We start from the raw sequence: 21599 nt of genomic DNA on the forward strand, positions 1-21599 counted from the left end.
ACCGAACCACAAGGGTCCCTTCGAGGGACCATGTCTCTAGGAAGTTACATTCGCACAAAGCTGGAGCGCAGCAGAGGGGGCGCGTGCAGTAGGGGGCACATCCGCGGCGGGCTGATGGGGGCCATGCGGAGGAGATAAAAGTGCCTGCGGGACCACAGACTGTTATTGCGGTGGGGCTGTGCCCTCTTCCCCCCAGCCTCGAGCCTCGCTTCTCAGCCCTGCCCGGGGTAGGGGGCGCTGGGGCCCCGAGGGCGAGCAGTGCGTTGCCTTCTTGGCTTCTCCTTGCCTCTCAGTGTCCTGCTCCAGGCCTGTGTCTTGTGTCTCAGAATCTCCTTCTTTCCCTCTGCCCTACCTCGTTTGTGCTACCCTGGGCCTTGTGTGTGAGGATTGTGTAAATGTAGCTGCTGCTTTAATGAGTTAATCTGGGTCCCTCCCCGCCTTTCTCTTTCCCTCCCATCCTCCCGTCATCCTCCCTTGGGACTTCTGTGTGTTCCTCCGAGGAATCTGTCCTTTTTCCTTTGTCCACCCCACAGCCATCTCCCGGGCATCTATCCTGGGTCCCAGGCTGTAGTCTGCAGGCTCCCTTCACACAGAAGCTTGTGGAGACTGCAACCCTCCACCCAGAGGCCAGGATGCTGGTTTCCAGGCCAGAAGGGACTTGGGCTTAGTGGCTGCTGGAGAGAGAAGGGATTCTGAGGGAGAAGAAGCAAGGGGCCCCGCAGGCAAGCCAGGAGAGCTAGAACTGCCTCCTAGCAGAGGAGGAGAGACAGACACAGGGAGCTGAAGGTAGAGGTGAGGGGAAGCACAGATGCGAGCAGAGAAACAGGGAGAGAGAGAGGAGTCAAGGCCCGGGGAACAGTGGGCCCTCCCGACAGCCTCAGGAGCCTGCGGTGTACACTGTACAGGATGCTACTGTACCGGGGCAGAGCGCTTCTGGGGAGGCTGAGGATGTGGGGATCAAAGGCCAGCTCTCTGGGGCGGCAGCGGAAGCCCCAGGCATCAAAGCAAACAGCAGCTGGAAACCCAGAACCTCCTCCACCGACAAAGTTGAGCCCTGGGGTGGTGGGTTGGGGCAACACAGGGAACTTGGGGGTGGGAAGTGGGCCTTGCACTGAGGCCAGGATCACGGAGTGGGGAGGAAAAATTGACCACACCTGGGAAAGAACAAGAACGTCCCTAGTCTTGCTCAGGCGTCAAAGCTGACTCTGAACCTCAGGGAAGGGCATCTCACATGGACACTCCCTCACTCTCTGCTCACCCAGGACACGGTGAGTCTAGGATGGGCGGACAGTGGGACCTCCTTTCAGATGTAAGAGTGCTCCGCCCTACTCTCTCACCCCAGCCTCCTCCTGTGTGCCTTGTGGTCCCAGGCCAACTAGTAAACAACTTCACCCGTGACCTAGCCTCCCTCTTCCTTTCCTGGAAACCTCCTCCTCCTCCTTCTTTTTTTTTTTTTTTTAGATTTATTTATTTATTTTTTGGCTGTGGTGGGTCTTTGTTGCCACATGCAGGCTTTCTCTAGCTGGGATGAGCGGGGACTACTCTCGAGTTGCGGTGCGTGGGTTTCTTACTGCGGAGGCTTCTCTTGTTGCAGAGCTTGGGCTCTAGACGTAGGCTCAGAAGTTGTTGCGCACAGGCTTAGTTGCTCTGCGGCACATGCAATCTTTCCGCACCAGGGACCAAACTGTGTCCTTTGCATTGCAAGGCAGATTTTTAACCACTGGACCACCAGGGAAACCCCCCAAACCTCCTTCTTGACCACTTATCTTCCTAGTTATCTTGTTTAAAAAAAAAATTCGAGCAAGTTCCTACCAGGCGTTAGGCCCTGAGTAGTTCCTCTTTCAGGCAGATGAAGCAACATCAAGTTGGCCCTTTCCCCTTCAGGAGTCTGCCTGCTGCTTTGCCGTCTGGTGCCTCAACACCTCTTGAAGAGAAGGCTTCCCCTGCTCAAACCTCACTAGGAGGGTCAAGCCCTTAGCACGCATTCAAGTGCTGCCTCCTTATCATGGATCAGTGGACAGCAGAAAACAGAATCCATCTCAGACGGTTCAAGACCACCCCAGAAAGAGCGGTTCCTAACTGAAACCCAGTTAGGGCTTGAGTTGCTATTAGGGGGCCACCTGGCAGGAGCTGTTGTCACCATGGGAAGGAAAGGGCAAGGGAGGGAATACAGCTGATGCCGGAAAATATGCCCTGAGCCAGGAGAGAACAAGGATAGAACACCCTAACCTCTCTTCTCTCCCCGGCCTGCTCATCTCTTGTGGGTGCTTCTCATTGGCCAACCCCAACCAGGAGCTGAAGGGCGAAGGAGCCTGGGTGACACAGCGTATAAGGTGTGCAGTGGTCAGCCTCCATGTGGAGAGCAGGGCAGAGAGCATGGAGAATGCCTGGGAGTCGGGGGTGTGGGCTTCCCTTGCTGGTCAAGTGATTAAGACTCTGTGCTTCCAATGCAGGGGGCGCAGGTTTGATCCTTGACGGGAACTAAGGTCCTACATGCTTTGTGATGTGGTCAAAAAATTAAAAAAATGAAAGAAGGTGGAGGAAGTGGGTGGGAGGTTCAAGAGGGAGGGGACATATGTATACCTATGGCTGATTCATGTTGATGTATGGTAGAAACCAACACAACATTGTAAAGCTATATCCTCCAATTAAAAATAATTTTAAAAGAAAAGAGAATACTTTAGAGGACCGGCACAAGAGTAGGCTGTGTGGATGGGGATGACTTGGCTTCATCCAGGCCAGGTTTGGGTGTGTACAGACACTTTTTAGTAACAGAATTACCATGTTGAGTCCAGAAAAAAGTAATCAGTAATTTCCCCTCTCTGTTCAATTCAATTTGGTTTAAGTTAACCAAATACATCCCAAGACCCTTCTCTGTGCTCCAGATGGGGCCAGCGGTGGCCTTGCTGGCTGGACCATCATTTCCAGCCTAGAGATCAAGTTGGTGGGGGAGAGTTGTTATTGTTCAGTTGCCCAGTTGTGTCTAACTCTTTGCAACCCCTTGGACTGCAGCACGCCAGGTTTCCCTGTCTCTCACCATCTCCTGGAGTTTGCCCAAGTTCATGTCCATTGGATCAGTGATGCCATCCAGCCATCTCATCCTCTGACACCCTCTTCTCCTCCTGCCCTCAATCTTTCCCAGCATCAGGGTCTTTTCCAATGCGTTGGCTGTTCGCATCAGGTGGCCAAAGTATTGGAGCTTCAGCTTCAACATCAGTCCTTCCAATGAATATTCAGGGTTGATTTCCCTTAAGATTGACTGTTGGTGGAGGAAGGGCAGGAACTGAAACTATGGTAGAAGGTGGGATGTGCCCATAAAGGGATCAGAGTTGGAGACTCTGGGAGTTCAGAACAAACAGCTCACTGAAAGGTGGGCCCCAGCAGAAAGACCAGGCTGGGGGTGGAGCTGAGGGGAGAAAAGTAGGTCTGGATACACAAGCTGCGTGCCAGGTGTGTGCTGACAGCCCCCAAGGCTGTCACTGCTCTGAGGCCCGCCCTCAATCTGGGGCCAAATTCAGACACTTAAAAAAAAAAATTGAAGTACAGTTGATTTACAATGTTGTGTTAGTTCCTGGTGTACAGCAAAGTGATTCAGTTATATATACTATACTCTTTTTCATATTCTTTTCCATTACGATTTATTGCAGGATATTGAATATAGTTCCCTGTGCTATACAGTGGGACCTTGTTGTTTATCCAGCCTCTATGTAATAGTTTGCCTCTGCTAGTCTCCCAGACTTCTAGTCCAACCCTCCACCACCACCTCAAAGACACTTGAGCCTGGTCCCGCCTGCCTGCGAGGCACTGTCTGGTGGCCTTCCTTTTGGCTCTACTTCCTCCGTGTCATCTGGTCCCCTTACCATCTGATTGAGCTTCCTAAAGCTTTCAAAGACCTTGTCACATCTCTGCTCCAAAACGAGCAGCGGCTCCCAGCGGCCTGCAGAGCCCAGCCTTAACTCTCTGGCCTGCCCAGCAAGATGCGAGATCAGGCTCCACTCCCCAAGACTTCACTCCACAGCCACATGCCCCGCCCCATCGCCCCTGATTCCGCAGACTGTGGTGGGGTGCCCTCCCCTTTCTTTTCCAGCTGACTCAGGGTTGTCAGACTTGAGCGTGCACCAGTCCCCCAGAGGGCTGTGAACACAGACAGCCGCACCCAACCCCAGCTCCTGATCCCGGAGGTCTAGGGTGGGCCCCAGAGGTTGCCTGTCTCACAAGTTCTCGGGTGATCACACATGGGGAGTCACTGCTCCAACCCAGTGCCGCCCATTCCTCCAGGTCCATGAAGAGCCCTTCTGCGACCCCTTCTCCCACGGCCCTGTCTGTCTTCCAAGCCCACAGAAACTCCGGAGTATCACCTTTTTGCTTGTCCCACTCAGAGGCCTTCTAGGGAATCACCCTCTGCCCTTTCCCTGACCGCATCCCTCATGCTGAATCAGACCGCAGGTCCTGGGGGTTTTCTTTCAGAACTCCTCCCTTAAGTCTGTCTCTCTGAGTTCAGGCCTCATCTTTTCCCACCAGGATTCTTACAATCCTGCCTCCCATGCTTGACCTCCTCCAGGTCCTCTTCTGCTCAGCAGCTGGAGGGAGCCATCCTGTAAGTCTACTCCTGTCCTTCTCTAAGTAAAGCTCCCTCGAGCGCCCAGGGTCACGGCGTTCCGGGACCTTCATGACCTGGCCTGACTCCTTAGTCCCAGTTCCTACCAATTTGCTACCTTCTCTGAGAATTCTTTTCTTATTTTTTAAAAACTTTAGTTCACACCAAAGTCCATTCACTCATTTTATTTTGTAATTCATTGATTGAGTAATTAATTTTTGGCTGTGCTGGGTCTTTGTTGTTGGGCACAGACTTTCTCTAGTTGCACCGAGTGGGGGCTACTCTCTAGCTGCGTTGTGAGGGCTTCTCATTCTGGTGGCTTCTCTTGTTGTGGGGCACAGGCTGTAGGACACGTGGGCTTCAGTTGCTGTAGCATGGGGGCTCACTGGTTGCAGCTCCCAGGCTCAATAATTGTGGCGCAAGGGCTTAGCTGCTCCATGGCATGTGGAATCTTCCTGGACCAGGGATTGAAACCATGTCTCTTGCCTTGGCAGGTGGATTTTTAACCATTGGACCATGAGGGAAGTCTTTTGAGAATCCTTTTCTGATTCCCCCTGGCAAAGAACCCATCCCTGGCCCAGGCATAGCATGCGTGGCATGTAACCCATGGGTATCTTGTTCAGGGGCCTGCACGTCTAGGTTCCCACCTGGCTGTCTGGGTCATGAAGGGGACCCAGCCAGATGAACGCCTGCTAACTGCTGACTGGTGTCTCCCCCAGGCTCTGCCCTTTCTTCGGGGGAAGGCTCAGGTCCTTGTCTGCCTCAGCAAAGCCACAATGGGCCTGGGGACCTCTCTTAGGCACCTGTTCTTGGTGCTGCAACTGGGTGAGTGCTCAGACTTGGGGTCCGGGTGCAGGTGGCTTGGGAGGAGGGGCTGGTTGGGGAATGCCAGGTGGGGGATGGGGCAACCACAGCCTCAAGGCCTGACCCCCCTGTTTTTCCACCTAGCGATGCTCCCGGCTGGCACTCAGGGAAAAACAGTGGTGCTGGGTGAGGCAGGAGACCAGGCAGAGCTACCCTGCCAGGCTTCCCAGAAGAGGAGCATGGTCTTCAGCTGGAAAGATTTTTCCCAGTCCAATATTCTGGGGAGTCATGGCTTCTTCTTGCACAAAGGTAGGTGGGTCCTGCTCCCTGTTTACAGAAGAGAGCCCTGGGGAATGAACACCCCTGTGGCAGGGCCTAGCTCCTAGTAAACTCTGGGGTTCTGGAGGGTTCTGCCATCAGCCAGAGTCTCAGGGACTCCCCAAGTCCGGAACCTCCCTCTGCCAGCTATTGGTGGGCTGGGGAATGGCTTCTGGTGGTCTATTATAATTTCATTATTTTAATATTGATGACCTTATTTTAATGGATATTAGAAAAATAGCTGTCATATGAAACCCATGATTTCATGAATATTGTTGTTACAGACCAATGATGATACTTTGTTTACTTCCATTAAGAGCAACAGAATGTTTTCCCCTAGCTTTTTAAAAATATAATTTATTTATTTTTGGCTATACTGGGTCTTCATTGCTGCTTGGGCTTTTCTCTAGTTGTGGCGAGCGGGGGGCTACTCTCTAGTTTATGTGTGTGGGCTTCTCATTTCACAGGCTTCTCTTGTTGTGGAGCACAGTCTCTAGGCAAGGGCTTCATTAGTTGAGGCATGTGGGCTCCAGAGCTCAGGCTCAGTGGTTGAGGCACATGGGCTTAGTTGCTTCTCGGCATGTGGGATCTTTCCCCACCAGGAATTGAGCCCATGTCCCCCGCACTGGCAGGCAGATTCTTATCCACTGTGCCACCAGGGAAGTCTTTTTCTAGCTTTCAAAGTGGAAAGAATTAAGATTTCAAAACTTCTTAGGAACATTATTTTGCAATCTTATTTTTTCACGTAAATTTTACCCTCATGCTCCTGTTTAAGTAACGCTTCTTTCTTCTGGGTATGGCTTCTAATATTCAATACATTATTGAATGGGAGAAAGTCATAGAGTCAAAAGTAGAAAAATGCCACCAGTGTGAAATGTATTTATTCTTTATAAGTTTATTTGATTTATTATTGTTTGCATTTTTTTAACATTTTCTCTTAATTCAAATGTATATAGAAGTTGAATAAGTATATAATGAACCCCTGTGTATCTCGCTCAGCTTTAACAATGATCACTTCATGACCAATGTTTGTTCATATAACTGAATCACTTTGCTGTACACCTGAAACATTGTAAATCAACTATATTTTGATTTAAAAACACATCTATAATATCATCATCAAGGCTTTAAAATTAATTCTTTTATGACCAAAATTATCCAGTGTTCAAATTTTCCCAAATGCCTCATAATATTATTTTTACATCTGGTCTATTTGATTCAGAATTCAAATAAAAAATCATGCATGGTATTTGCTTGATATGGCCCTTGAATCTCTTTGAATTTATACATTTACTTTTCTTTTTCTGCCCCCTATTGCAACTGATATTTGAAGAAACCAGGCAATTGCCCTCTAAGTTTTACATTGTGGTAGCATTTAACATGTTCCTCTGTCCCTTAAATCTCCTAGAAATGGTGATTAGATCTAGAGACATGATCAAGTTTACATTCATTTTTTTCTCTCAGTGACTTATTTAATAACTGTACTCCATATTACAAAGCATTATAGCCCCATCTTTTTTTAAAATTGAAGTATAGCTTCAATTGCGGTGTTGTGTTAGTTGCTGGTGTATAGCAAAGTGATTCAGTTATATCTATACACTATTCCTCCCCCTTTGGCAACCATAAGTTTGTTTTCTTTGCCTGTGAATCTGTTTCAGTTTTGTAAATAGGTTTATTTGTATCATATTTTAGATTTCACATGTATGTGATATATGATAGTTGTCTCTCTCTTTCTGACTTACTTAGTATGACAATCTCTAAGTCCATCCATGTCGCTGCAAATAGCATTAGTTCATTCTTTTTCATGGCTGAGTAGTATTCCATTATATATACCTTCTTTATCCATTCCTCTGTTGATGGACATTTAGGTTGCTTCCATGTGTTGGTCATTGCAAATAGTGCTGCTATGGACACTGAGGTACACACGTTTAATCTTTTGACAAGACCATTTTATAGATGGTGTTTTTATATTACCATTTCATCACATTAGGAGGCATGCAATATTTATTGCTTCTTTTGTACTATTAATACAAAACAATCAGTGGCTCAAGTTTAGTTTATTTATTTGTGCTTCCTAGGTGGCGCTAGTGGTAAAGAATCCACCTGCTAATGCAGGAGACTTGGGTTCAATTCCTGGGTTGGGAAGACCCCCTGAAGTAAGAAATGCCAACCCACTCCAGTATTCTTGCCTAGAGAATCCCATGAACAGAGGAGCCTGGCGGGTTACAGTCTATGGGGTTGCAAAGGATTGGACACAACTGAGCAACCAAGTCATTAAGAGATATTAATAAACTGAAAGATTAAGAAGCATATCCAACAAAGACTAGTATCTAGAATATGAACACCACTCTCAAAATTCAATACCAAAAAACCCAAACAATCCAATTAGAAAATAAGCAAAAGACATGAAGAGATATTTCACCAAAGAGGACATTGAGACGGCAAACAAACACATGAAAATGTGTTCATCATCATTAGTTATCAGGGAAATGCCAATTAAAAGCACAAGGAGATATCACCACACACGTATCAGAATGGCCAAAATTAAAAAAAAAAAAAGTAACATCCAGTGCTGGTGAGGGTGCAGACACCAGTTACTCTTACATTGCTGGTGGGAGTATAAAATGGTACAGCTGCTCTAGAGAACAGTTCAGCAATTAAAAAAAAAATTATTTACTTATTTTTGACTGTGCTGGGTCTTCATTCCTGCTCAGGCTTTTCTTTAGTTTCAGGGAGCGGGGGCTGCTCTCTAGCTGCAGTGCCTAGGCTTCTCATGGTGGTGGCCTCTCCTGTTGGGTAGCAAGGGTTCTAGGCCTTGAGGACTTCAGTAGTTGCGGTTCCTGGGCTCTAGAGCACAGGCTCAGTAGTGGTGGCACACGAGCTTAGTTGCTCCATGGACTGTGGGATCTTCCCGGACCAGGGATCAGACCTGTGTCTCTTGTATTGGCAGGCATATTCTTTACCACTGAGCTACCAGGGAAGCCCTGGAAATTTCTTTAGAAAGCTAAACTTGCAACAACCTAGCAATTGTACTCCTAGACATTTACCCCTTAGAGAAATAAAGACTTATGATCACACAGAAATCTGTGTAAAATTGTTGACAGCAGCTTTATCAGTAGTAGCCAACAACTAGAAATAACCTGCTGCTGCTACTGCTACTAAGTCGCATCAGTCGTGTCCGACTCTGTGCAACCCCATACACGGCAGCCCAACAGGCTCCCCCATCCCTGGGATTCTCCAGGCAAGAACACTGGAGTGGGTTGCCATTTCCTTCTCCAGTGCATGAAAGTGAAAAGTGAAAGTGAAGTCGCTCAGTCGTGTCCAACTCTTAGCAACCCCATGGACTGTAGCCCACCAGGCTCCTCCATCCATGGGATTTTCCAGGCAAGAGTACCGGAGTGGGGTGCCATTGCCTTCTTCAAGAAATAACCTAGATGTCCTTTAATGGGTGAATGGTTGTATGCATGCTATGGATTATTTTTCAGCAGCAAAAAGAATGAACTATAGTTTCAGACCACAACCTAGATGACTCTCCAGAGGAATATGCTATATGGGAAAAAAAGCCAATCCCACAGAGTAACATACTATATAATTTCATTTATATAACATTCTCAGAATGACAAATTATAGAAATGGAGAACAGATTAGTGTTTGCCAGAAGTCAGGGCAAAGGGGTCTGGGAGGGAAGAGGATTTGGCTAGAAAAGGGTAACATCTTTATAGTGCTAGAAATGTTCTGCATCTTGAATTGTGTCAATGCCAATATTCTGGCAACAATACTGTGCTTTATAGTTTTGCAAGCTGTTACTTTTGGGGTGAGCTGGGTCAAGGGTATTCCAGATATTTCTGCGCTATTTCTTATGGTTGCATGATTTTCTCAGAAGAAAACGTTTAAAGAATCACCAGAGTAAAATGATTAGCTTTCATAATGTCAAAACAAAACAAACAGAATGAAGAAGCTCCACACACACACACACTTAGAAGGATGTCAAGCACATTTTGTTAAGTGGAAAGTAAGCTATGTATGTATCAATAGTAGAGTCCCATTTTAATTTAAAAATTCAATGTGGGGGCTTCCCTGATGGTCCAATGGCTAAGACTCAGTGTTCCCAATGCAAGGGCGCTGGGTTTGATCTCTGGTCAGGGAACTAGATCCCCCATGTGGCAACTAAGACCCAGTGTAGCCAAATTAATATTAAATAAAAATAGATACTAAAAAAAAAAAAGGAAAATTCAATGTGTGTAAATATATAGCTACACAAACAGAAAAAAGCATGAAGAAATCCACAGTAAGTTGTTTGCAGTAGTATTGAGGGTGGGCAAGGAAGGAGAGAAATGTTGAGTCTGTGAGTCTGTATAATTTTTGTGGTTCAAATAACTAACTGAAAAAGATGATCTTAACACAACTTTAAAAATGTATATTATGAATGTTTTCCATTTCATTGAAAATTATTTATAAATGTCATTTTTAGTGCTCACCTAATAGTCCATCAAGTTAGTATGCTCTAACATGCAGCCATTATCTTTTCATCTAATCTTGCACCCTATTAAGAACACTGTAATTATTATTTTTGTACCTACATTTTGGCTTGAATTTTAAACTTATTAAGGATAAAGTTCTAGAAATGAAATTAAGGATATGAGCTTAAAAAAAAAAAAAAAGTTGGTGTATACAGCCAGATTGCTTCCAGAAAGGTTCTATCCATTTACAGTAAGTCTAGATAATACTGTCACTGTATGTGTCTCTCTCTCAGTGGAGCCCTTGCTGGCACTGAATACTAATATTTAAAACCTTCTCTCTTTTATTTTTTTGCTAATTTTGATAGTTGAAAAACATATCATCATTGTTTTAATTTGCATTTCTATGATCGCCTGTGAGCTTGAAACACTGTGCTCCTTTCTAAAAATTCTCACCTCTTTTGTGTTGATGTTTTTGTTCTGTTCCTAAGATCTGAACTTCTTCCAGAATGGCTTCCCTTCCCAAACTTCCTGATCTCTGACAACAGCAGGATCACTCTCCTGACTGCTCCGTTTCTGAACCAGAGTCGATTTTTTTGCCCTACTTCAATCCCTGATTTCCCCTCAGTCCCTGCCTAGGGCCGTTCCTTCCTGTGGAAGTGTTCTTCCGTTTCACCTTCTTTGTTCTCATGGGAACATCTCATTAGCCAAGGCCACCTACCCCTCCCCTGGGTTACAGTAGGAGCTTCCTGGCAATTCCCTTTGCTACTGGTCTCTCCTACTTTGCTTCTCTTCTTCCTACTGCAGCGCTGACTCCCAACACAGTACCAGCCACTCCCTATTCCACTAGGCTAAGCCTGGAAGAGCCTCTGCCAGACGTTCATTCCCTCAGTATGGGTTCCCGCAGCTCCTCAGCCGGACACCTCACACCCAGATATTGTCCTGACTGCTTTGAGGTGGCTGCCTGTATGACTTTCCTGGAACTTTATCCCCTTCCTAGACATTCTTGCTGCAACAGTTTCCTCTAGCTTACTTCTTTTTTTTTTAAAGAAAAATATTTATTTATTTGGCTGTACCAGGTCTTAGTTGCAGCATGCAGGATCTTCAGTCTTTGGCCTGCGGGATCTTGAGTTGAGGCAGGCAGAATCTTACTTTAGTTGAGGCAGGGTCTTTAGTTGAGTCATGTGAACTCATAGCTCTGTCATGTGGGACCTAGTCCCCCCACCAGGGATCTAACCCAGGCCCCAGCACTAGGAGTGTGGAGTCTTAGCCACCAGATCACCAGGGAAGTCCCCTGCCTACCCTTCTTTTAAGGCTTTGTTCTGTACTGGTCTCCTCCAAGAATTGATCCCAGACTCTCTCACACTCTTAGAACTTTCACAAAGTAAAATCGCTTTTACAAAGTATAGAACAGTCTGGACAAGGGGGTCTTGATGAGACCCAGAAGAGCTTTTAACAGGGAAGCAAGGAGGACAAGTTATTTTAGGGAAAGGGTGTTAGATTTCATTTGTAACCAGCTGAGTTTTAGGGTGATGGCAGAACATCCAGATGAAGTCATTCCTTGGGCCATTGGAAACGTGGGCCCAGGAGGAAGGCGAGAGGTTGGGGCTGGGAGTTATCTGCTGAGCGGACATGGGATGCAGTGGAAGTTTTTTTTTTTAATATTCATTTTTATTTATTTGTCTGTGCCAGGTCTTAACTGTGGCATGTTGGATCTAGTTCCCTGACCAGGGATTGAACTTCCTGCGTTGGGAGCTCAGAGTCTTAGCCACTGGACCACCAGGGAAGTCCCGCAACAGACTGAATTTTAATCCTGGCTCCACCACATACTGGAGTTAAAATTCAATCAGTAGCAAAAGGCATAAACGGAGAAGCTCTCTCACACCTTTCTCATAGGATTCACTTCCTCTCCCCAGTGACCACAAAGGCGACCATTTCCTTGTGTTCACCTCTACAAATATTTGTTCGTTTATAAGATAGATAGACAGATAGAAATATAGGTAGATAGATGATAAATAACTTTCCCCCTCCTTTTCAAACAGTGGTAGCCTTGAAAATATCTTGCTTTATTCAGTTAACAGTGTTTTTTAGATATTATTCCATCTCAGAATATAAACAGCCTCCTCATTTTTCTTTATAGCATTCCACTGAAAGGGTGAAGTCTAACTTATTTAACCTCTTCTTTCATGGTGGACATTTCGTTCTGTATGTACATTCGTAATTCTGGGAGTATTATAAATTACCTTCCAGGGGAATGGATAAATTGGGAGATTGGGATTGACATATACACACTACTATATAGAAAACAGATAACTAAGAAGGACCTACTGCATAGCACAGGGAACTCTACCCAATACTCTGTAATGACCTGTATGGAAAAAGAATTTTTAAAAAGAGTGGCTATATGTATACGTATAACTGAATCACTTTGCTGTACAGCAGAAATTAACATAGCATTTTTAAATCAACTATACTTCAATAAAAACTTAAAAAATAAGAACAAAACAAATTATTTTCCAAAGAAATTGCACTGGTTTATGTTCCTGCCAATAATGTGTAAGCAAGAGTTTGGACAACTACTTAATTTCTCTGAACCTCTGTTTCCTTATCTGCAAGATAAGCAAAACGGTACCTATTTCTCAGACTTATGACTGTTAACTGAGATGATGTGTGTAAAGTGTTGGCCTGTAGGAGCTGGTGGAGCTTCCCAGGTGGCTCAGTGGTAAAGAATCCACCTGCCAATGCAGGAGACTCAGGAGACATGGGTTAGATCCCTGGGTAGGAAAGATCTCCGGGAGGAGGTCATGGCAACCCACTGCAGTATTCTTGCCTGGAGAATCCCATGGACAGAAGAGCCTGGTGGGCTACAGTCCATGGAGTCACAGAGTCAAACATGACTGAAGTGACTTAGCATGCACACATGTAGAGGCTGGTGCTCTCTAAGGGAGGTTATGATTTTATTTGGGGTTAGTGAGATGCTGTCCTGGCCAGGTAAAGGAATGTGTTTGGACCTCCTCACCAGTCTGGGGTCCTCAGATTAGGACCAGGGCAGATTCTACTGGACATCAGCAACTCAGATCAGAAGAGTCGTGGGTACCACCCTTGCCAGGGATGCACTGTTTCCAGGGTACCCAACCTCCTCCATATGGGATCTGCTCCCAGGTAACACTGAACTGAGCCATCGAGTGGAATCCAAAAAAAACCTGTGGGACCAAGGATCCTTTCCTCTGATCATCAAGAATCTCCAAGTAACTGACTCGGGAACTTATACCTGTGAAGTGGAGACCAAGAAGCTCGAGGTGGAACTGCAGGTGTTCAGACGTGAGTGGGGCAGCCTGGGACCTCCAGCCAATTTCCCTTCCTCCTTGACTCGCATCCCTGCACCCAAACCAGGGCCTGAGCTGCTGGCATTGCAACAGTCTGAAGACAGATCAGACAGTCCGCTGTGTCTCCTCAGTGCCTCCTCAGGCCTTGGGTCAGGCAAGCAGAGACAGAGACCTGGGGGTGAGCGGGAGGTGCAGGGGCGGAAAGGCAGGAGACAGAGGGAGGAGAGAGAGAGAGACAAGGAAGAGAGGAGAGCGGGAGGGGAGAGGAAACTCTGCCTTGGGCTGGAGGTGGACAGAAGGGAGATGTTGGAACAAGGGTAACTGCAGATTCTCAGATGGCTCAGTGGTAAAGAATCCGCCTGTCAATGCAGGAGACGCAGGTTTGATCCCTGGATCGGGAAGATCCCCTGGAGAAGGAAATGGCAACCCACTCCAGTGTTCTTGCCTGGGAAATCCATGGACAGAGAAGCTTGGCGGGCTACAGTCCATGGGGTCCCAAAGAGTCAGACACAACTTAGCGACTGAAACAACAAACGGATGACAGAGCGATACCCTAGGCTTCCTAGCTTCTTCTCTTCTTCTTGGAGAGACGGTGTGTGTGTGTGTTTGTGACACAGTTCACCTGCTCCCCTCACAGTGACTGCCAGCTCGGACACCCACGTGCTGCTGGGACAGAGCCTGACCTTGACTTTGGAGAGTCCCTCTGGGAGCAACCCTTCTGTGCAATGGAAGGGTCCAGGGAATAATAATAAGAGAGACGTCAAGAGCCTGTCACTGGCCCAGGTGGGGCTGCAGGACAGTGGTACCTGGACATGCACTATCTCCCAGAGCCAGCAGACACTGGAGATCAAAATACCCATCGTGGTGCTGGGTAAGAGGGGCTCCCCCTTCCCCGCAGGCACCCCCTGCCTGCCAGACCTTCCTCTGCCCTCACTGCTCTGCTCCGGGGGGTCTGGTTTAGGGGGACGGGGAGGCTGAAGCCAGGATCCCCTGGAGCAGAAGTCTGCCCTAAGAGACACGCTGGCCCTCTCTTCTTCACAAGCCATCCTTGGGGGAGTGGACATGGAAGAAAGAAGGGACGGGGGTGTAAGGATGTCAGGGACCCCAGAGACCCAGGAGGAAGCCCCAGAGGAGGGCTGTCAAGGGCATCTGTCTTCTTGGTTGCCTCAGCTTCCCCCTCCCACCAAGTTGCAAGTCCACTAACTCAGAGATGCTCACAGCAACAAGCAAGCCCTGATGAAACTCGATGTTGCAGGTTCACAGTCCTGAGTAGGCACTGGGAAGGAAAAAAAAAAAGCCCAGAGGGCAGGTGCTACCCCAGACCCTGTCCCCCGGGTGACTCTTGTGACACGCAGGAGGGTAGCACGGTGATGAAGTTCATGGGCTCTGTCTGAAATCCTGGCTCTGACTTGACTGTGTGGCCCTGGGCAGGTCACTGGAACTCTCTGTGCCTTGGACTCTGCATCTGCAAAATGGGGATGATCTAACCTACCTTGTCCTGTCATGAGGACAAGTAACGTATGAAGTGCCCTTAGAACAGCGCCTGGCACATAGTCAGCCAGCGTCTGCACTTACCTTGAGAAGGGTGATGAATGTTGTACCCACGTGGTACAGGCCAGATGCCCTCTGTGCTCTGGGATCCTGAGGAGGGAGAGGACCCCTGTGGCTGGGCTGTTCTCGGAGGACTTCTCCAGGGAGGGGGTGCTGCTGTGGTACCTCCCTGGGGTGCAGAGCAGAGAGAGGAGAGGAGATGTAGAAGGAAATTGAAGGGCTCGAGTGGCAGCCCAAGTATTTGGACTCACCTGGCCCCCTTTCCTGCGCCTGCCTCGCCCTGTATGGACCCAGGTTCTCTCCCTCCCCCTCCAGCCTTCCAGAAGGCCTCAGAAACAGTCTATGTGAAGGAGGGGGAGCAGGCAGAGTTTTCCTTCCCACTCACCTTCGAGGATGAAAATCTGAGCGGGGAGCTGACTTGGCAGCAGGCGAATGGGAATTCTTCCTCCCAATCCTGGGTCACCTTCACCTTGAAGAACAGAGAGGTGAGGGTGAACAAGACTCACAAGGACCTCAGGCTCCTTGTTGCGGAGAAGCTACCGCTGCATCTCACTCTGCCTCGGACTTTGCCTCAGCACGCGGGTTCTGGAACCCTGACCCTGGATCTCACCAAGGGGAAGTTGCAACAGAACGTGAGCCTCGTGGTGATGAAAGGTGAGGAGCTAGGCTGAGATGGCGAGGGTGGGGTCAAGGGCCAAGGGACCTGGCTCAGGGTCCCTCCAAGTCACGACAGACCCTTCAAGAGAGTGCCTAGGCCCTGGATGCCTGGTGGAGTCCATCAAGGGCCCTCTGGTTTGGGGAATTTTTAAAAAAGGATGTGGGTGTGCTGGGTTCATTGTGGCAAGCAGGGTTTCTCTAACTGAGGCACAAGGACTTCTCTTGTGGAGCATGGACTCTAGAGCATTGCAGGTCAGTCGTTGCAGCTCAAAGGGTTTAGTTGCCCTGCTGCATGTGGGATCTTAGTTCCCTGACCAGGGATCCAACCTGAGTCCCTTGCATTGGGAGGCAGACTCTGAAGTCCCTGGGGGTAAGTCCCTGGGGGTTGGTTCTGAACTGAGGTTGGAATCCTCATCAAAAAAGCAAGAGAGTTCCAGAAAAACATCTATTTCTGCTTTATTGACTATGCCAAAGCCTTTGACTGTGTGGATCACAATAAACTGTGGAAAATTCTGAAAGAAATGGGCATACCAGACCACCTGACCTGCCTCCTGAGAAATCTGTATGCAGGTCAGGAAGCAACAGTTTAATCTGGACATGGAACAACAGACTGGTTCCAAATAGGAAAAGGAGTACGTCAAGGCTGTATATTGTCACTCTGCTTATTTAACTTATATGCAGAGTACATCATGAGAAATGCTGGGCTGCATGAAGCACAAGCTGGAATCAAGATTGCCGGGAGAAATATCGATAACCTCTGATATGCAGATGACACCACCCTTATGGCAGAAAGTGAAGAGGACCTAAAAAGCCTCTTGATGAAGGTGAAAGAGGAGAGTGAAAAAGTTGGCTTAAAACTCAACATTCAGAAAACTAAGATCATGGCATCTGGTCCCATCACTTCATGGGAAATAGATGGGGAAACAGTGGAAACAGTGTTAGACTTTATTTTTTGGGGCTCCAAAATCATGGCAGATGGTGACTGCAACCATGAAATTAAAAGACGCTTACTCCTTGGAAGGAAAGTTATGACCAACCTAGATAGCATATTCAAAAGCAGAGACATTACTTTGCCAACAAAGGTCCATCTAGTCAAGGCTATGGTTTTTCCAGTGGTCATGTATGGATGTGAGAGTTGGACTGTGAAGAAAGCTGAGTGCTGAAGAATTGATGCTTTTGAACTGTGGTGTTGGAGAAGACTCTTGAGAGTCCATTGGACTGCAAGGAGATCCAACCAGTCCATTCAGAAGGAGATCAGCCCTGGGATTTCTTTGGAAGGAATGATGCTAAAGCTGAAACTCCAGTACTTTGGCCACCTCATGCGAAGAGTTGACTCATTGGAAAAGACTCTGATGCTGGGAGGGATTGGGGGCAGGAGGAGAAGGGGACGACAGAGGATGAGATGGCTGGATGGCATCACTGACTCGATGGACATGAGTCTGAGTGAACTCCGGGAGTTGGTGATGGACAAGGAGGCCTGGTGTGCTGCGATTCATGGGGTTGCAAAGAGTTGGACACGACTGAGCGACTGAACTGAACTGAACTGGAATCCTCTGTCCCTCCCTGACATCCTAGAGCAGGCCTAGGGTGAGCTCCACTGGAATTCCCGAGGGCCTCTAGTTCTACCTCTGCCGGGACCCTTTCAGATCCCGACTAAGGCCCTCCCCTCTGTGGGTCATTTTTGTCCTAAGGAGGATAACAATATGACAGTGATGGTGGCAGTGTCAGGTGTCATATCGAGTTCCTCCCCTCCTTATCTCCTTAATTACCATAGCAACATCACCAACAATAATGGCTTAGATTGGGTGTTTCATACAAGCCAGGCCCCATTCAAGAGCTCTACGTGTATCTTTCCATTTAACAATTGTGTGGGGCTCTCCCTGGTGGCCCAGGTGTAAAGAATCTGCATTCAATGCAGGAGACCTGGGTTCAATCTTGGGTGGGGAAGATCTGCTGGAGAAGGGAATGGCAACCCACTCCAGTACTCTTGCCTGGAGAATCCCATGGACAGAGAAGCCTAGTGGGCTACAGTCCATGGGTCACAAAAAGTCGGTCACCACTGAGTGACTAACACTTCAGGTTGGTAAGTAAGTTGTTCAGGGACTCACAGATCATAAGCAGCAGGGCTAGGGTTCAAATCTAAGACTGTTGGACCTCAGAAGCTGTGCTTCCTCCATTTTAACTGTATGAGAATGTGCTCTGAGAGGCTAGCAGAGTGGTGCTGATGTAAAGCATCATCGTCATTGTTCTACGGAATTCCTGGAGGTCCAGGGTCCCTGTCTCAGGCTTTTGTCCCTCTGCAGTGACTAAGTCCCCAAACAGTCTGACCTGTGAGGTGCTGGGGCCCAGCCCGCCAAAGCTGACCCTGAACTTGAAGATGGGGAATCAGAATATGAAAGGCTCAAATCAGCTGAAGTTGGTGACACAGCCGGAGCCCAAGGCTGGGATGTGGCAGTGTCTGCTGAGTGACAATGGCAAAGTCCTGCTGGAAGCCAAGATCGAGGGTGAGTCAGGGCCCATGTTCCATGGTCTAACCCCGAGCCCCTGTCTCCTCAGCTGGGGGACCCTCCCAGGGCTGGTGGAGACCACCCAGCCTCCCAATTGCTCTGAGATGGGTAGGGTGGTAGGTGAGGTGCCTAGGGCACAGGGATGATGAGGTGAAGTCGAGTGTGGCCCTGGGCTCCTGTAACCCTGCAAGTTCCCACTTCCCTAAGGTCTACCACCCAGGAGTGGGGCTCACCTGACCAAGAGCCCCCCTCCCTGGCTCCTCTTCAGACCCAGACATACATGCACACCCGAACATACAGACATTCGTGTGCATAGCAAGGGTGGGGACTGTTGGTCTAGCTCCCCAGAAAGCAGAGTGGTGTGTAACCTTAAAACCCCTTCCCCAAGGGAGCTTTGGGATAGAATGGATACATGTATATCTATAGCTGAGTTCCTTGCTGTTCACCTGAAACTGTCACAACAATGTCTTTTTTAAATTTTATTTTTAAACACCAAACAATAAAATGGTAAAAAAAAAAAACCCCAACAAAAAATCCTTCCCCAGCCTTTCCTTTCCAGTCCTGGTGGCCCCTAAGGGGCCCATGTATCTTGCCTGGCTCTCTCAGCGCAAGGACCAGACCCAAGTGTGGCTGGGCAGTGAGACCCTCTCTCCTGGGCCCCCTTGTGTGCCCTTGCCCTGACGGTGGGCAGGGAGCTGAGCATGCCTCTCTCTGTCTTTCAGTCTTGCCTTCAGAGCTCACCCAGGCCTGGCCAAAGCTCCTGCCCATGGTGTTGGGGGGAATCGCAGGTCTAGTGCTTTTCACTGTTTCCTGCACCTTCTGTGTTAAATGCTGGCACCGCAGGGTGAGTGAGCCCTCCCCGACGTCCTCATGCCCCCATGGGACACTCGACCCTGAGGCCGGTCCGGCCACGAGGCTGTCCTGTGTCTGTGACCTGCTTCTCCTCTGGCTCCCTCTGCCCACCGCTCCCTCCCTCACTGCCGGCTGGGCCCCGTCCCAGATCCCATGAGGAGGGAGAGAAGGGAAGGTGCAGAGTCAATTCTGGGACAGATGGCCTCCTCAGCCACAGCCCTGGCCTCTCCCCTCCCAGCTTTCCCCTCCCCCCTGTGCCTCCCCTCCAAGGGACAGCTCCCTTTCAGAGGCCCAGGGCCCTCACGACTAGCCTCCTTCTCCCTGAACAGCGCCGGGCAGAACGGATGTCTCAAATCAAGAGGCTCCTTAGTGAGAAGAAGACCTGCCAGTGCCCCCAGTAAGGAACTGGGAGAGGGGAGCGGAGGGGAGGGTGGAGGAGCGGGAGGGAAGGAGACAAAGGCTAGAGGGAGGTGGTGCAGAGGAGAGAAGTGGGTGGGGATGGCCCAGGAGGTGGGAAGCAGGCAGGGGGATGGAGGACCAGGTGAGGGGCAGGGGGCCCGGGGTATGGCTGGAAGCCAGCCCTGCGCTGGAAGAGAAAAGCAGGCTCTGGGAACCACAGAGGGCCTGGAAAGCAAAGGGCTGGGAGGCACAGACTTGTTCCTCTTATTCTTCGTCCCTCCAGCCGGCTCCAGAAGACCTATAGTCTCACCTGAGGCCCTGACCAGGAGGAGTTTCTCACCTGCAACCTCCCCACCAGGCTCCGCTGCCCCCCCCCACCCCACCCCCGCCACATCTCCTATCGGGCCCCTGGGCCTGGGGACCAGATGAATGTAGCCGGGGCCTGTGGCCGCCTCCTGCCCTCCTGGTCGAGGGGGCCTTGGGTCTGCTCCTCCAGATGCTCTCCTCCTCGTCCCCATTTTCTACTCCAACCCTAACCCTTCTCTGATGACTTCTTCTCTCTCGACTCTCTCCATCACCACTGGCTCGGATCCTGGGCAGCACGAGGGACCAGCCCAGCCTGGCCTGGAGGGTGAGGTTGGGTGTCCGCAGCATGAAGCTCAAGACTGTCTTTGTACGGGGAGAGGACCCTGGGACCAGAGAGGGCAGGGACTAGCCCAGGATCACACAGCTAGTCAAGGACAGATTCAGATCCAAAGTTCCTCCTGACTGCCAGCCAGCAGCATTTCATTCTGCCTGCATCTCACTCTGCCTTGGCAGAACCACAGACGCACATCCTGACCTGGGCACAAACAGGCACCCTGGGCACACTCGTGCACAGACATGATTCCTTATCACCTCAGCATCACGGCTCTGTTTACAAACCAGTTCCTTTGGGCTTGTTTGTCTATGGGCTTCCCTGGTGGCTCAGACGCTAGAGAATCTGCTTGCAGTGCAGGAGACCGGGGTTTGATCCCTGGGTTGGGAAGATCCCCTGGAGAAGAAAATGGCAACCCACTCCAGTACTCTTGCCTGGAGAATCCCACGGACAGAGGAGCCTGGTGGGCTACTGTCCAAGGGGTCTCAAAAAGTCGGACACGACTAACAATGTCTATTTCAGCCTCATGAAAATCCTGCAAGGCTGGGTAGTGACAAGACCAAGACTAGCATCTCCAGTGGATAGACCAGAAACAGAAGGCAGAGAGGTACATGCTTGCTTAGCTTCACACAGCTAGTATGTGGACTAGCCCAGGTCTCTTGACTGCTAGTTCCACTGCTATCTCTTGAATAGAGGGACAAATACCCTGCAGGTCTCTGCTGCTGGCTGGTCACAGATGCCTGGTATGTCCCTTGTCCCTCCATGGGAGCCCTTCTGGCAGGGAGTTTGCCTCAGAGAGTTCAGGATCAGGCAGGAGGGCCTCCCTGCCTAGAATCCCTCCTTGGTCCCCTGCTGGCTGCAGAATCCTGTTACCAGGGAACAAAACCTGCAGTTCTCTTAATCAGGGCACAGGCCCTGTGGGAGAGAGTGTCCAGTGACCGCCACTCACCCTCTCAGAACCTTCTGGAAGGTGAGTTTTGCCCGGGGCGGGGGAGAGGTGGGGAGCTGGCTGGAAACTGAACCCTCTGAGGGCACCTCCTGTGAAGGGTGATACCCATGGGCCTCAGTCTCCCCACCCTGCACCCCCTTCTTTCTTCTCCCAAATGACTCAGGATACAGAAGATCTCGGGGTTACAAGTTTTCTTCTTCTTCCTCTTCTTGATCCATTTCTCCCAGGATCCCCAGCCTTCTCTGCCCCACTCTCCTCCCTTCCTTTCACCTACCGCAATCCCTACCCTTTTCCCTTCTTTTCTTTCCAATTTGCCTCTTTCAGGAAGAACACCCAGCTGTCGCCAGGGGTCCCCATGGCTTGCTTGTATTCCTGACCTATCCCCACCCTGCCTCCCTGAGCTGACAGAAAAATACAACAGACTTAACTTTAAGGAAGATGCTCTTCATTTGTGCGTATGTGTGTGTGTGTGAGAGAGAGAGAGAGAAGGGTGGGGGAGACATTGTGTGTCAAGTCTCTTCAGTCGTGTCCGACTCTTTGCGACC

General features: G+C 49.3%; 1 protein-coding gene across 1 annotated transcript; it reads left to right on the forward strand.

Moving 5' to 3' along the window:
• Window positions 1-1159: 1159 nt before the first annotated feature.
• On the forward strand, window positions 1160-19782 carry CD4 (CD4 molecule). Its single transcript, XM_055566086.1, has 10 exons — window positions 1160-1268; window positions 5317-5422; window positions 5546-5710; window positions 13339-13497; window positions 14140-14373; window positions 15369-15707; window positions 18014-18214; window positions 18940-19061; window positions 19399-19466; window positions 19752-19782. Exons 2-10 carry the CDS (start codon window positions 5374-5376, stop codon window positions 19780-19782), a joined length of 1368 nt encoding a protein of 455 aa, XP_055422061.1. The 5' UTR covers window positions 1160-1268; window positions 5317-5373.
• Window positions 19783-21599: the final 1817 nt, after the last annotated feature.

The sequence above is a fragment of the Bubalus kerabau genome, chromosome 1 (genome assembly GCF_029407905.1).
Source record: "Bubalus kerabau isolate K-KA32 ecotype Philippines breed swamp buffalo chromosome 1, PCC_UOA_SB_1v2, whole genome shotgun sequence".
Taxonomy (NCBI): domain Eukaryota; kingdom Metazoa; phylum Chordata; class Mammalia; order Artiodactyla; family Bovidae; genus Bubalus; species Bubalus kerabau.

Coding starts and splice junctions, on each gene's coding strand:
- CD4 (XM_055566086.1), top strand. CDS start 5,374: ATGGGCCTGGGGACCTCTCTTAGGCACCTGTTCTTGGTGCTGCAACTG. Junction 5,423..5,545: donor GTTCTTGGTGCTGCAACTGG/GTGAGTGCTCAG, acceptor TTTTCCACCTAG/CGATGCTCCCGGCTGGCACT. Junction 14,374..15,368: donor AATACCCATCGTGGTGCTGG/GTAAGAGGGGCT, acceptor CTCCCCCTCCAG/CCTTCCAGAAGGCCTCAGAA.